At 40.1% G+C, this 16,377-nt stretch overlaps 1 protein-coding gene across 1 annotated transcript in view; it reads right to left on the reverse strand.

Annotated features, from left to right (window-relative positions):
* The window catches only part of LOC144102356 (uncharacterized), an 87,072-nt gene that overhangs the window by 64,695 nt on the left and 6,000 nt on the right, over window positions 1–16,377 (reverse strand). Inside the window, exons 4-9 of the mRNA XM_077635647.1 lie at window positions 10,780–10,812; window positions 8,872–8,971; window positions 7,443–7,555; window positions 2,734–2,781; window positions 2,148–2,183; window positions 45–189 (exon numbers count right to left, since the gene is read on the reverse strand). Coding sequence (XP_077491773.1) covers window positions 45–189; window positions 2,148–2,183; window positions 2,734–2,781; window positions 7,443–7,555; window positions 8,872–8,971; window positions 10,780–10,812 — 475 coding nt within the window. The remainder of the gene's footprint in view (window positions 1–44; window positions 190–2,147; window positions 2,184–2,733; window positions 2,782–7,442; window positions 7,556–8,871; window positions 8,972–10,779; window positions 10,813–16,377) is intronic.

Raw genomic sequence — 16,377 nt, forward strand, 5'->3', positions numbered from 1 at the left:
ATTGAGTAAATTAGGCTTTCCAATGTGAATTGACCCATACTTACACGTGGCACTTGTTAGCAGATTATAAATCCCTGGCCCTATGAAAAACACGCCATTGAACAAAGCTTTTGTGCCTCTGAGAATATTGCAGGCAAACTGTTTTATGTTATCCAAAGGGGTAGAGTTCATCCAGTCTTCCAGCATACACTGTAAAAAAAAACAGATCATTAAGAAAGAGGAGAGAAATTTTATTGTAGTAAATAAATTGCACTCTGATATGTCTAATATACGCTCAAAACGTAAAAAGCCCACGACATTGGCTATTAATCTCTCCAGTGTGCCACATTGAACAATATATTTCGTAATGAACAAAAAAAGAGGTTTATATAAGCCGAAAGTCAGAACTGTGCACAAATTTTTTACCCTTTATATATTGTGGATTAGAATATTTTTTCATGTTAACTCAACCTTCTTTAATTAGTATCGATTTTGCATTTGCGTAAGTCGCGATCAGTGAGCACTCATCAAGCAGTTTTTTCAAGTTTCAACACCTGAAAAACATTCAGTTGAACGAGTTCTCTAAAGTTTTGTTCTATTTTTATAACAGCTATGTGCATTTCCGAGAAACATATTTTAAAATTTTGCCCGCGCGGATTTACAACCTTCTCCGTTCGGTTACGGAGCATATAGTTCCTCCAACCTTAGTATACCTGGAGAAAAACTTCATTGAGAGTAGCTACTTGATATAAAAGCATTGTCCACGGTGTGAGTGTTTTGCTCTTTTGTGTTCATTAATAGAATACATCCTTACTTTCAATTGGATGAGAGCACTGATTAGCCACAAGTCCACTGGCAACGTATTGATATGACTGTGCGAGACGTCATATATATGTCAAGACAAATTCACCGAAAGGAGAAAAATATTTCCTTGGGCAACAATACATTGAACGGAAATCTACGACACCCCTTTCCAGCACATCATTGATTTGCTGAATATATCAAAATTTCTTTGTGACTCTTCAGGTTACGAAATATAAACGTGTCCTACTGGATTGCTTGCTACCAACGCCCGTTCTTTTAGCCTTTCTGTGCCGTCGTAACTGACGGCATGGGAACATTATTGAGCGAGGCGCTTTGCATTACTACTCGTTGTCGCCCCCTTGTCAGCTAACTTTGACTAATTTTGCCTGATTTATCGTGTTAATGATATCATAAGCGCCAGTAATAATTTCAACTCTAATCTAAAACTGTATACGTAACGCACAAAAAAGAGATGGCTGCAAATTCGGTTAATGTACTGATCTTACATTCTGAACACAACGCCTCAACTGCGTGTGAAATTTTGATGAAAGTAATCTTTCATATCACTGTATCGTTTGGACCCCTAAAGCAGGTTTTCCCAATCAAAAAACAGATCGTGTCGGAATGGACTTTCGGATATATTTAACATTGAATAAGTTTGTGGACACGGACAAGTGAAGAAAACGTCATTATTATACACCTGCTATACAACGACCCCCCTAAATGTACCCCGTGTTTGCTCGAGTTGTCTCTCATTGAACTGAAATCTGTATTAAACCGGAAAATATGAGGGCTCTGTTTTCTCAAAGTATTGCATGGAGTGAGGCACTCGCGTCCAGAATAATAAACGCTCAAAGCACGCTGTGACCTTAAAGTACCGGTGTTCAACCTGTATATTTTCCTATTGTAGAAATATGACAAACTTATCTTCTGAAATGAAAGGCGCGAATTCCGCTTTCTGAGGACAGAGCCAGACCCGCATTCATCTCACTGGCAATCAACTGCGTCGTTCCCTTCAGCAGTCTCCACCACCATTTCGTCAAGGCACATTAAACAGAAACGATATCTTCATCTGACGAGGGAGTGATAAAGGAGAAGTGCAGTGTTTTTCTCCTCACAGTGTGCTCTACGTTTCTTTCCTGGTTTAATCAAAAGCTTTCCAAACCCTCTGCAGAAGCTCCAATCTATTTTCATTCAATTATTTTTTTTACTGCGCAGCTCTATTATGTAGGGTTTTGGAGAAGCGCCCACTTTCCACCCTGATAGCCCCAGGTTTTCCTTCCTGCCTGCTTCAGCATCAAGATTAGGATCAAGCCGACATCGAGGTAATCAGTTAAGCTTTGTCTTGAGATATTCTTACTCACCACATTGTAAGACACCAGGGATCTCACAAAAGACGTCTGAAAAATGTCAAAAAGAAATATTGAGAAGTACCCTTTTCCATGGATTTATGTTTTTCTGTTCAATTAATTCAGTACAGTGAATGAATCACTCTTATTCTAAGATACTGACAAATTTCTAACTCAGCGGAATTAGAAAATGCGCGTTTATAGAGCAAAAGATATGCTTGAGAGCAACGTTTTTCTATGAACGCACCGAGCGCATTGTAGTTAAAGAAAGAATCTACAGGTCGCATAACGAGAGAATTATTGCGATAAAGCTCCCATAGAAATAAAGTGACATCCGTATCTTCAGCCCCATTTAGTGACGCTATTTGTGAACCCTTGGACATAGGCTACGTTAATATAATTAGCCATTCTACACATCTATTTAGCCATATTAATGCTCTTGTTTGTAGCACAGATACATCAAAATTAAGTGAAAGATATCACTTACTGCAGATTGAATAACTATTTTCCAGTCAATTTAAGGTATATTTCAGAAAATTTCATAATATCAACTTTTTATTTGCCCACAAGAGATGGCATCGGCGTAGTTTTCTGTACTCACATCGACAACTGTTCCATTGTCGCAGAGCTTGAGTGTGTTGTCCAGGCACTGCCGAGTATACCAGATAACAGTGTAACATTAGAAAACAAATTCCCGCTTCTACACAACGCTTTGTAGTAGGCACTTTGTGTTCGTATATAACCACCATTTTTTTTTCAATATAACCAGCCGATTTTTTTCATCCAACTTCTGAGGTCTTAGCAACCTGTCTATTGTGTAACAAAACACAAAGTGCTATTAGGCAACTGATCTTCATTTAAAGTCGCAATAGCATAAAGCAAATAACATGATAGTGGCTCTTTGTTAAAGCATGAATTCATTATAGCGTAAATTCGTTTTCAGTTTTAAAAAATCGCAATCTCCGGTAAAGCGTTTTGCCTCCGAGCCTTTGCTACTCTTTAGGAAATTTTCACATTTTTTTGCCAACCTGTACCGGTTCCCCTCACGTAGCGTAAGCAAGAGAAACGCGATGCGTTTCTAGAAGCTGACAATCATTTCTACCTTCCTAGACCACAAGGAAAAGTGTATCAAGAAAAAACTATTGCATGCAGCAGTGCTTATCGCACACCAGAACTGAAGGCCTCTGTGTTTGCTTGGGGCCTTTGTACTGAAGCACTGCAATAATGCACGAACGAAAATGTTTCTTCTACACATTGCACATGCAATAGATGACTTTTGCACGACAGACTAATATTCTGGTAGAAGAGGTTCTAAGTCATTGGAGACTGAGTCGTCCACTGAAAAGCATGCTGCGAGCCACCATAAAGACAGATGTTATATCCCACTAGAGCTGATAATGTTTGGGCTGGAAACAATGAGTTTTGTGACAACAACAAAGGTACCAAGGAGACTACTACAACAAGCAAAATGATTTTTACGAAGCCCAGATAGCGCTCAGTGTAGCTTCGAGATACATTCGAATAACCTCACGTATCCAAAGTAATGGCGGCATGATACACGCAGGTACCAGTGCAGCATGCACGCTGCAGCTACCCACACATGCAGATATGCACACCTTATACGAGGGCAGAAATCATGCTAAGCCTTTGTTTAACAGACAACGAAACGTAGGCATAAGCACATAGCGGAAATGCGCATAACCTCAGTCTTAGAAAGAACGTTCGTTTTAGGGACTTGGGTGCAGAAATAAGATAAGGGAACCAGAACATACGTCACAAATCGAGGAGGAAAGAACCGCAGCATATCGTAAAAGGCTCCGAAAGTCCAAGTCAATTATTGCAGCTACAGTATTTTTTAAGGAGCTTAAGCTGGGCAGTGGCAGAGACAACGTAGAGGGCCGTTCTATTGAAAGGTTTGAGAATGTGCATGCTGTGGACGTAGTTTAGTAGGCCTGCCCGTCCGTATGTATACCGCGATACAATTGAAAAGCTATATGTAGGCTACATCCATAGACGACTCAAAGCGGCTGATACGCCTCGTCGGCCCTGGCAATTTCACCGCAATGTTGCCGCCGGGAGGTGCCTTTTTCGGAGCGATTCTCTGTTGATATTTTGCACGTTCTTGCTCATCTATTCCGTTTCACACTCCCGTTTGTAAAGGGAAGAAGGAGGAGATGAGATGTGCCCAGGGTTAAAGTGAAAATGAGGGCGACTACACGAAACAGCAGGATTTAGGCCAACACATATAACTCTTCGAAAACCTCGATGATATATATTGACCGCCTCGTAGAGAGGGAATATATATTTTGAAAATTGATTTTCTGAGCCGGTTTAATGGGGGTGCGTTCAGCTCTTTTCATTTGGTTACAAATTTCCAAAGAAAGAATAAAGCGTACGTAGTCCTACAATCTACAATGCGTTTATATTTCGAATTTCCAGCTTCAGTCAGAAATGAAAAACGTGTGTAAGTCGAACCTGGCTTATTTATTTATTTATTTAGTTGATACCTGCTTCGCCTTTGCAGGCATTACAGCAGGGGGATACATAAAAATAAGCATCATATTTGAGACAAATAAAGAAACTAATTACAAAAAGTGTGGTAAAAATCATTAGAAACAATGGGCCCAATCATAGACATTAGATTATTCCATTCCCGTATAGATCTAACAAAAAATGAATGGCGCAAGACGTCACCTTTATGGAAAATTCATGTACTTGGAGACTGTGGTTTCTTCTTTGGGATATGTAGGACGGCGCTTGGATGTACTTTTTCTTATCGATTTCAGTTTTGGGATGGTAGATATTTGAAAAAATTTCCACCTGAAGTTTTGTCTGCAATCTTTCAAGTCTTCCCATATAAGTTTACTTTTACTTTCTTTCATACTAAAATGACGATCCCAATTACATAAAACAAAGCGCAGTGCTCTATTCTGTATTTTTTGAAGCGTATCGGCCAGCGCTTTGGTATACTGATGCCAGAAAACACATGCATATTATAACAACGAGCGCACATGAGTGAAATACAATTGTTCTTTTAAGTTATATGGAAGTTCGCTGAAATTTCATCTTAGAAAACCCAAAGCAAGCGCAGCCTTAACTTTTATGATGTTAACGTGGCTAGACCACCTCAAATCACTTGTTAAACAATCTCCTAAATATTTGTATTCCCTGGCCGTGCTTAAAGCAGCGTTGTTTGCGGTATACATAGTCAACTGGTATGAGCGTTTCTTTGTAAAGGTGACGTGAACAACACACTTTTTAACATTCAACGACACTTCTAAATGGGCACACCATGATGCTATTACATTCAAATCGTGCTGCAGGTATTGAGAATGACGTTCATCTTCTATAGTCATGTAAACTACACAGTCAGCCGCGAACAATCTGAACGAAGATTTGAGGTCAATGGTAACCTCATTTATATACAACAGAAACAAAAGAGGGCTCAGAACTGCCCTGAGGAACTCCTTAGGTCACAGGAACATATCCGGAAGAACAACCATTGAGAACGACCGACTGCTGTCTTAGAGAGAGATACTCGGCTATCCATGCAATAAGAAATGCATTCAGTTTATAGCCCCGTAATTTACTAACAAGAATGTCGTGAGGAACAACATCAAATTCTTCTTTGAAGTCGAATAAAATACAGTCAACTACTTTACGCTTATCTATTGCACAACAGAAACAAAAGAGGTCTCAGAACTGCCCTGAGGAACTCCTTAGGTCACAGGAACATATCCGGAAGAACAACCATTGAGAACGACCAACTGCAGTCTTAGAGAGAGATACTCGGCTATCCATGAAATAAGAAATGCATTCAGTTTATAGCCCCGTAATTTATTAACAAGAATGTCATGAGGAGCAACATCGAATTCTTCTTTTAAGTCGAATGAAATACAGCCAACTACTTTAAGCTTATCTATTGCACAACAGAAACAAAAGAGGGCTCAGAACTGCCCTGAGGAACTCCTTAGGTCACAGGAACATATCCGGAAGAACAACCATTGAAAACGACCGACTGCTGCCTTAGAGATACTCGGCTATCCATGCAATAAGAAATGCATTCAGTTCATAGCCCCGTAATTTGCTAACAAGAATGTCATGAGGAACAACGTCAAATTATTCTTTGAAGTCGAAGAAAATACAGTCAACTACTTTACGCTTATCTATTGCAAGAGTCAAATCATGCGTGGACTCAAACAGCTGCGTTGAGCAAGAAAAACCTCGCCTAAATCCGTGTTTACTAGGATGCAGAAGATTATGTTTAACCAAATGTGTCATTAAAAAACTATATAGGACATGTTCGCAGATATTACATGTTATACTAGTTAAAGACGCCGGCCTGTAGTTCTCAATGTCATTTCTTGGTCCATTCTTATGAACGGGTGTAACCTGTGCCAATTTCCAACCACGAGGTAGTGCTTTTTCAACTGAGCACTTCACAAATAACAGTGAAAGCACAAAGATAACGTTGCCGAACAGTGCCTTATTATCGCTGCTAGAATAAGATCTGGGCCCCACGCTTTAGCTGCCTTGACGCTTTCTGTCAATTTTCGTATACCAGGCACACTAAAAGTGACCTCAGGCATCACTTCTGCTTCAGTGGAAGAAACCGTGTTAACAACGCCCGAAAACCTTTGCCTTAACACGGACGAAAAATAGTTACTAAAGATGGCTGCCTTAGCCGCATCATCGTCAACGATTGTGGGATAATATATAAGAGGAGGAATAGATGTATTTTTCTTACCATTGACAAGAACGTATCTCCTAAACTGTTTCGAGTCCTCGACCAACTTAGTACCTATAGGCTCCAGAAGTAAGAATCCTTGTCTAGTTTAGCTAGACTTTGAAAATTAAGTGTCAGTCTTTTTAGCACATTCTTGTTTTCCAAAGAATTATTTTTTTTTACATTTCCTGTACAGTTGCCCTATACGTCGCAGTAGAGTGCGCCGCTGAGTGTTAAACCATTGTTTATCTCTAGTGCGCTTAGATGACAAGACACGAATGGGAACAAAATTTTCACACAGGAAAAAGAGTTTTTCTTTAAACGCGTTCTATAACTGTTCGGTATTCAGTTCATCTGCTACTGTATCAAAAGTGCGCAAATAAGTTTGAAATGCCGAATTTATTGTGTCATAATTTGCTCTACTATATGCATCCACCTTTCTGGAAACTTTTTTGGGGAAGAGATACATTCTCAACGTTTACAACAAAGCGTTTACAAAATTTACAGCATCTACAACAAAGCATTTGGCAAAAGGTAAAGGAATTCAATCTGTGTTGTATAGAGATGAAACTATGTTATTGTACCTTTCCTCGGCTGTTTGGGAAGCCAAGCTTGATCGTTCCACGGCACACGGTGCCAGTCACGGTGTTGGTTTCGAAAGGCAACGAGTCTATGAAACGCTCCAGCGCTCTGCCAACTGAAATGATGGGAACGTACTTGTAGTTCGTATTTTCGACACATCAGGCATCTTTTCTTTTTAAATATGTGTACTACGAGTCCAATTACACTTGAAGCATTGACTTTCGGTGTTTTATGGTATTTTACTGTGGTCTCAAAACTCGACGGCTTTGATTAGCAGCCGACTGAGGTGCATATGACGCCCCGGGCGTTGTCTCAAGAATTATGCCTACCTAGCACCTTTCTACAGAAGTCCCTCTTATAAGTTCAAGCACTTTGTTATTGGCCCTGGCTCACTCTGAATCGTATGGTATTTACTGTTCTTGTCTATGGAATGTATATTATAAGGCAAAGTTATGGGGTTTTTAAACATTTTCTCTTTTTGTTTCCTTTGCCTTCTTTCTCTCCGAAAGAAGTGTTGAAGAGTGGCCTCAACAAGGTTTTAAAATTTTTCTAATGTCCCTAGTGCGATAAAAACTATATATTATAAGCCTAAATACAGTGATTGAAGGATTTCTCAATTATCTTCACTGTATACAAAAGTAAGCACTGCAGCTGAGATATGCAAGTGTATCGCCGAATCGATAAACTGTTCGAAGCCTGATCGATGTTAAGGTGTTATCGTGCTCTATTTGTATCTTGAGGCAAACAACCAACCTAACCTAACCTAACCTACGTGCCGATTCAAGTGAAATGCTGTCATCAACGCTGCAAACACGAACTCATAATAGGAAGCAATGACAAAGAGCCGTGTTCGATTATTGAAACTGAAAATGAGCAGCTGTTGCATTCTTCCATTGTATTTCAAGATTTTGTTTAGTTTTGTGTATAATCGGTGTCCCTCTCTTTTAGTTGGTGCTGATAGCATAGTTTAGCTTTCGCGCTGCGTTTATCTGCCGCCATCAAGATCCATTAAGCTGCGCATTCATTGCTCAATCCCTATCTGAAGCTATTAAATTGAATGAGGTTTAAACAATTCGGCAATTTTAAAGCCAGCTTATGCCTTCCTTGTAAGGCGGGTAGTTTACTCTGTAGATACTCGCAAGTTTGCGGGGGCATCTCTTGTAAAAAGAGCTTGGTCTCTGGATCCTACAGCCAAATTAGGACACCTAGACGCAAAGGGCTTCAGAGCTGCCAGTGTTTATTTCGCTTGGAAGCACGTTTACAATTTTGGCCTTCCATGTTGGTTAACACAACTTGTGTATAGCTTTTTACGTAGGCTCAGATCTATTTTTTTTATGATCCATACAGCAACAGATTCAACACTGCTCTCAACACGAAAGTAAAAAAAAAATGTTTTGTCGAGCTTTTGAGAGATGGCAAAATATTACTTACGGAATGGGGAAATCTTGTGCACGAAGGCAACAAAAAAAGTCTGCATAATTTTCAGTGCGTTCATGGGGCTCAGATTTTTAAAGATGCCCACTGCAGTGCACTGAAAGAGGTAAAAATGAGTGCTTGTGAAATTTATAATAACTTAAAATACAACCTCAGTCACTAATTTTTTTATCTTATAGACGTGTCTAGAGTCATGAATGTAATGCCAACTGCAGTTTTAGCGAGGTATCAGTGTGTAAAAAAGTCATGACTTGCAACACCAGAAACAAAACAAATGAGTAATAAATTTGAGGCATGCATACAAGAAGAAGCAAGCAAAAGTACACGACTTATAATGTTTAGCAGTGCCTTTACAGCTAAGCTAGTACATACGAAACTAACAGAATATACATTAGAATGTCTGGTTGTTGTACATGAGAATATGTGCATCCGCATAAAGAATCAGGCATCACACGACGCGAAACGTGATATTATGCTAAAAACAATACCCAGTAGGGGTTGAAGTTAAAAGACGCTCAATTGGCTCAGTGAGCTTGGAAAACTGTTTTTGTGCTCCTTGGTTGCCGACATGAATGGTCTCAACATTCATTACGTTAATTTCACAAAACCCTCAGCGGCCTCTTTCCTTCATAGACTGTCTTGCACCAGGAGCGCTACTGTCCCAGTGATATCGAAGTGGTGCGGGGTTCACTTGTATTTAGAAGCATTGCATTTTCCTCTGTTAGACAGCAAAAGAGCCAGATGCGTGGTTCTTTTGAATTTGCCTTTATTTCAAAGCTGTTAGAAATCGTCTTTGGAACGCCTGCTTAGCATGAACATAGTGTCTTATGGATCCATTGACATGGTGGCGGGTTGAGGGGGCTTCGTGGGATAAGTGGAGTTTAGCTAAACACCGAACTGGGTGATGTAGTTTTAGCAGTCGCCTGTAGTATCTGGGTTGTCTAACGTAAGGTAAACTCTAACTGCGTAAACCAACTTGGCGAAAGACAGGTAGGGGCAGCCAGCTTAATGAAAGTGTCTAAGGATATCCAGAGTATACCTCGCTTCTTTTTGATACGGGAAACGGCTTAATGGTGATGATTATGAATTTTTATGGCGCAAAGGCATCTATGGCCAAAGAGCGCCATGGGACTAGGTATCTTCGATCACTCAAAGTGAGGTAGCGCTGAATAAAAAGTCGGTACATTCAGATTTTGTGTCACGTGTCGCTCCCACCATCCCCCAGTCTGCTTACTTTAGATACTCCCAAAATCGAACATAAAAACACAGGAGTGCTAGGTTGGACAACAATAGAACATAGTTTAAATCTTGCATAGTGCTTTAGTTGTGCAGTTGCCGCCATGTAATGTAACTTTTGGGAAAGATCTCTAGTTAAAACAAGAGAACAAACACACAAGAATCCTTTCCAGTAATGGCGGAATGTGTTTAACATAGTATGGCAGCCTCCACTCCTAAGAGTAAGATTTTCTGGTTCCACTCAGATGTTCAAAACAAAAATTTACTCGCAGATTCTGGTGTCTTTCAATACAGTCGAGTGTTCCCATCAGGCAGGCAGTTTTTTCTTCCCCTTAGCATGAAAAAAACAAGCTGATATCATATTCACTTCATGCAACAAGTCGACGCACGAGGATGGTAAAATGTTTCCAATATTTTTTTTATTTTTAACCAGTTACGCGATGATACAAAAAACTATGTCCTGCAGCTTGTCGCATCTCGGGCTGCTATCTGTCGATTATTTCCTTCTCGGAACTTAATTGGAATTGTTTCCTGCATTGTGTATCAATACAATCTGATCCAAGCACTAGAAGCTTGTAGTTATAGCTATGTTTGCTTCTCTTAACTTCAGCACGTTTCGTCGGATTCAGTGTCAAACACAGATTGTTTCCTGAACTTTCAAGGACTTACATTTATGAGAGTCTTGATGCCGTCACCGGCCGTCTGGAACAACAAAAACAGGATACAAAAAGAGCCCAGTAGACACAGTAATCTGTTAAAACTTAACAAAAACGTTACTCGCTGTGAAAGTAAGACCCGTGTGCGGCAATATAGCTTAATTGGACTGAAAAAACAATTTAAAAAAGTAACTCGTCGTTAATCACAGTCCTAGGCAGCCAAGCTCTCGTCCGCTTCAGTCGCTCTTATATATATATATATATATATATATATATATATATATATATATATATATATATATATATATATATATATATATATATATATATATATATATATATATATATATATATATTTTCAAAAATTTTCAAGAGTAGTTTTCTTCTGTTAAAAATATGGCTCTTGCGCTGTATTGTTAGCAGTCTTAGCTGACACCAGAAAACCTTTGAATCGACTTATGTAGTAAGATAGGTAAAAAATTTTAATAATTAACTTTATAACTAGCTGAGTTAGGCACCTAGTTACAATTAGAGATTTGAAGCCGATCGTCAGTGATAGTCAGATCAATATTTAGAATTTTGAAAACGCGATTACGCTCTCCGCAGTGGCTCGACAAAATACGGCTGCATCCTGCGAAAATACATGGCCTTTCGAACGCATGCAGGCAGAGGAACCCCTCCAGGGAGCGCAACAAGTCGGAAAAGCCAAATTTTGTCGAGCCACACTGACAGGATAATCGCGTTTTCTACATTCTAAAAACTGATATGGCTATTACTAACGACCGGACACAAATCTCTCATCTGCAATTAGGTGCCTAAATGTAGTAGTTAAAATGTTATTATTAAAAATTAGCTAACCAGCTTTCTACCTAAGACTATTCACCGGTTCTCTGGTGTCCGCCGACAGTCGTAGTACTATACCACAAAAGTCATATTTTTACCCCAAAAAGACTATTTTTGAAAATGTTTTGAGTGTGTTCGTTGACACACCGGGTGTATATATATATATATATATAAAATCACCAAAAATTGAAGAAATATAACAGGATTTAATTCACGACGTTTCGGCTGGAGGACCAGCCTTTTTAAGGCCTCGAAAAAGGCTGGTCCTCCAGCCGAAACGTCGTGAATTAAATCCTGTTATGTTTCTTCAATTTTTGGTGATATATTATATTGACCAAATCAGCTGCCAGAAATCACTTTTGGTATATATATATATATATATATATATATATATATATATATATATATATATATATATATATATATATATATATATATATATATATATATATATATATATATATGCAGTATAGACAGATAAACGTATTTGGTTGCTAGAGGCAAAAATTCAAAGTTGAAAACGCTTCATTTAGCCATAGATTTATTTTGAGTCGACGTTTCGGACAGAGCCTGTCCTTTCTCAAGACTGAAGTTACAGGGGTCTTCTTCCTCTTCTTAAGGAGTTGGCACTGGCACACATGTACGACACATGAACAAAAGAAACAAACGGTGGCAAAGAATACTAGAAAAGATACAGATAGAAAGGGAAAAAAGGGGGAACAAATAAAAAAGAAAAACGTGTTGTACCCCGCCGCCCACCCCGAAGCCGCGGGGAGCCGACCCCGGACGAGGGAAACAAAAAAAAAAGGAAAACACGGAGCGGGAGAGGATAATGGCTACCCATCAAGGCAACAGAGCGGCGGCGTGTAAGGTGGACAGGAGCAGACGGTGGCGGGATCGCCCTACACACAAAAGTTAAAGACGCGTGCACTCGCGTGCCCCGTACACAAAGAGTAAACAAATAAACAGAATACCAGTAACCCGCCTAACGTAAACAACATCCTCAGAAAACATTTCAACATCCTCGAACAAAGCGAGCGCCTCACCAAAATTTTCACTGCTCCCCCTCACGTGATCTACAGACGACCAAAAAACATTAAAAATATTCTTGTACACTCAAAAACAAATAACCAGCCGGTTTTGGGGTGCCGGCCCTGTGGAAAAAGTAGATGCCAGGTCTGCAAACACATACAAACATCAAGCTGTGCAGTAAGCACAGCTTCAGGCTTCAAATGGGAAATTAATGGCAACTTTGATTGTGATTCCTGCAACGTAATATACCTCCTAGAATGCAGTGTGTGCAGTATGCAGTACATTGGACAGACCGTCAACCCTCTACGAATTCGCTTTAATAACCACCGCGCGCATATCTTATCCCTATCCAACCTTCCCTTGTCAAAACACATTAATGAGCGAAACCACCCATTTGATGCAATGAAGTTAACAGTCCTACAGGGTGGGTTCCACAACACCCGGGAAAGAGAACAACGCGAGTCGTACTTCATTTACAAATTTGAAACAATTCCTCACGGCATTAATGAAAGTCCAGGTGTATTGTCCTCCATCCGCCCCTTGCAGGGCCGTTGCTGACATTACGAGAGCCAGCTTGACATACCTCGGTCGTTTCTTGCCAGCGACATCTTTTTCAAGCTCACACAAATTTCTTCATTCCCTACCCCATCCTGCCCCTATCTTCCCAGTTCGATTACCTTGACGACGGGGTGCAATTGAAGAACCCTTGCCTAATTGCTCACGCCATTCACATTTACCTCCCACACCACACTTGGCCGAACTCGGATGTTTTTCCACTTTTTTTTTGTGGGTGTTTTCAGGCACAGTGCACGTGTGTGTAGTTAAGCTCACGGCGCCGCTGATTCTACCTTGACTCGGGCTGCGGAAATGGTTCCAGATGACGGAAGTCTCCTGTCCTGTCTGCATTTTATTTTGTTTATTTGTTTACTTTTTCTGGCCAGGTCACGCGAGTGCAAGCATCTCCAATTTATATATGTTGGACAATTCCGCCACCGTCTGTTTCTGTACACCTTACTCGCTTAAATGCTCCCGCCATTGTCATTTAGCCGCCACACGACACTGGCATGAGCTCGGATGTTTTACTGCTGTGTGTCTGGGTGTTTTCATGCACAGTGCACGTGTGTTTAGTTAAGCTCACGGCGCCGCTGATTCGGCCTTGGCTCTGGCTGCCGAAGTGGTTCAAGATGACGGAAGCTCCGACCCTGTCTGCATTTTATTCTGTTTATTTGTTTACTCTTTGTGTACGGGGCACGCGAGTGCACGCGTCTTTAACTTTTGTGTGTAGGGCGATCCCGCCACCGTCTGCTCCTGTCCACCTTACACGCCGCCGCTCTGTTGCCTTGATGGGTAGCCATTATCCTCTCCCGCTCCGTGTTTTCCTTTTTTTTGTTTCTCTCGTCCGGGGTCGGCTCCCCGCGGCTTCGGGGTGGGCGGCGGGGTACAACACGTTTTTCTTTTTTATTTGTTCCCCCTTTTTTCCCTTTCTATCTGTATCTTTTCTAGTATTCTTTGCCACCGTTTGTTTCTTTTGTTCATGTGTCGTACATGTGTGCCAGTGCCAACTCCTTAAGAAGAGGAAGAAGACCCCTGTAACTTCAGTCTTGAGAAAGGACAGGCTCTGTCCGAAACGTCGACTCAAAATAAATCTATGGCTAAATGAAGCGTTTTCAACTTTGAATTTTATATATATATATATATATATATATATATATATATATATATATATATATATATATATATATATATATATATATATATATATATATATATATATATAGGTTCCCTCTCTAACTGACCCATTTGACTACCACAAAAGGTTTCACCCAAATACCTCCAATTAGCTTGCTCCTGCGCTAGGTGCGCCCACCTTCTCCACGCAAATTTTCTGTCATTCTTTCTCCTATATGCCGGCTCCTGCTATATATACATCTATATATATTTTGGAACAGCACGAACGATGCAATACGAGAACCTGACCAGTGTGGGGGGTAAATTTTGCTCACAGTCCTAAGAATGCAATGTATTCTCTCCTTCGTGACATGGTTAAGTCTCAGACACCACTTTCAGGCGCAATATAAGGGAGGTGGGAATTCTGTAATGAAACGCTCTTTAAGGTCAGCGCAAGGGTTGGTGTGCCAGCCCACAGAGTAGGAATATTTCAGGGGGAGGAGCAGCTTAAAGGATCAGCAAGGTCACATGAAAACTTATTACAGCTCAGAGTACACTAAAGAAAAAATTTAAAAAGCGACAAAATAAAATTCTAGTGTTTTTAGCCTGTCAAATAGAGCAGACGTGCAAAGCATGTGTTTAGCCAGACTGCTTAACGGTTTTGCTTCGTCGGGTCAGATGCACGTTTGGGCGGCGATATTAGACTCAGGTGAAGCTCTCACCGAGTTCGAATTCAAATTCGTGCCCCCGATTGCTGTTGGTGAAGCCGAGTATGTTCAATGCAAACCACGAGACGGTGTTGTTGTTTAACACGAGGCGTGATCGGCGGCGGCGATAGCAAAGTGCTCTCGTGCAGTGGCCAGCGAAGCTGATCTCTACGCGTCGCCACGGTTTCAAGTCCTACCTGCGGCAACATTTATATTGTTTAATAAAAGTTAAGGACAAGGCTTCCTCGATGGTCTCGTTTTGGAGCTTTGGTTGAGAAGTAGACCTTTCGCTCTCAGTGAAAAGGATTGGTAGGCTGGGTAGAAAAAAGCGTCCCCAAGAGCAGGCACTTAGCCCAGCAGGGGATAGATAACCGGACTTATAAACCAATATATCATCCTCGTCTAACACAACCTCAGCATTACTGAAGATACCTTTACCTGATACGAACGCAACTCAAACTACTACATATAGACAGACAAGAATGCAAAATGCCTTTGTTACTTAAGGAATCTACCTAATAATAATATTATTATTATTATTATTATTATTATTATTATTATTATTATTATTATTATTATTATTATTATTATTATTATTATTATTATTATTATTATTATTATTTCGGAGTGGCAAAGACTGTATTTGACACAAATGTGCATTTGAATTTTCTATCCTTTTTTATGTTTTCTGTGTTATTGTTGTTGTTAACCTGGCCTGTAAATGACTTATGCAATGTTGTGTTTGAGCGCGTGTATGATTATGGCGTTATTTAAGTTTTGTACATAACTGCCTGTTGTCTGCTACAAATGCCAAGACAGGGGCAGGAACCCCATCAAGCTACTAGGATAGTAGCTTTTTGTTCCTGTCCCAGTGTTTTTTTCCTGGCTTATTATGGAAAAAAATGCTGAATAAAAGGATTTGATGTGATTTCATTTGATTTGAAGTCTCCTAGCAAGTTCTCTGCACTCGCTGTTATCTATGCAAGGTATTTAGAATATTCTGCTTTTATTTCTTTTTGTGCTGTGCTTCATTTATTGTGTACTTTTTTTTCTGGTAGTTCCAATTCACCATAACTTCCTATCTTTCCGAGAGCTGAAAAGAGGTTGTGTGGTAGGTTAGTAAAATACAACTACATACTACACACCGCAGAATATAGAGGTTATAAAACGAAAATTACATTAAAAACTTATTTCTATCACTGATGGCGGAGAATGCAGGTTTAAGTTGCGTGACAAAGAAGGTATTAACTGACAACCACCCAATCCTTGACAAAGCAGGTTGCTATTGCACACTGAAATATTTTTTTACCCTTCTCGATGGGCGCTAGAATTCCACTTTAGACCAAGTTTTGAAACGGTAA

This window comes from Amblyomma americanum, chromosome 8, assembly GCF_052857255.1.
Source record: "Amblyomma americanum isolate KBUSLIRL-KWMA chromosome 8, ASM5285725v1, whole genome shotgun sequence".
Taxonomy (NCBI): Eukaryota; Metazoa; Arthropoda; class Arachnida; order Ixodida; family Ixodidae; genus Amblyomma; species Amblyomma americanum.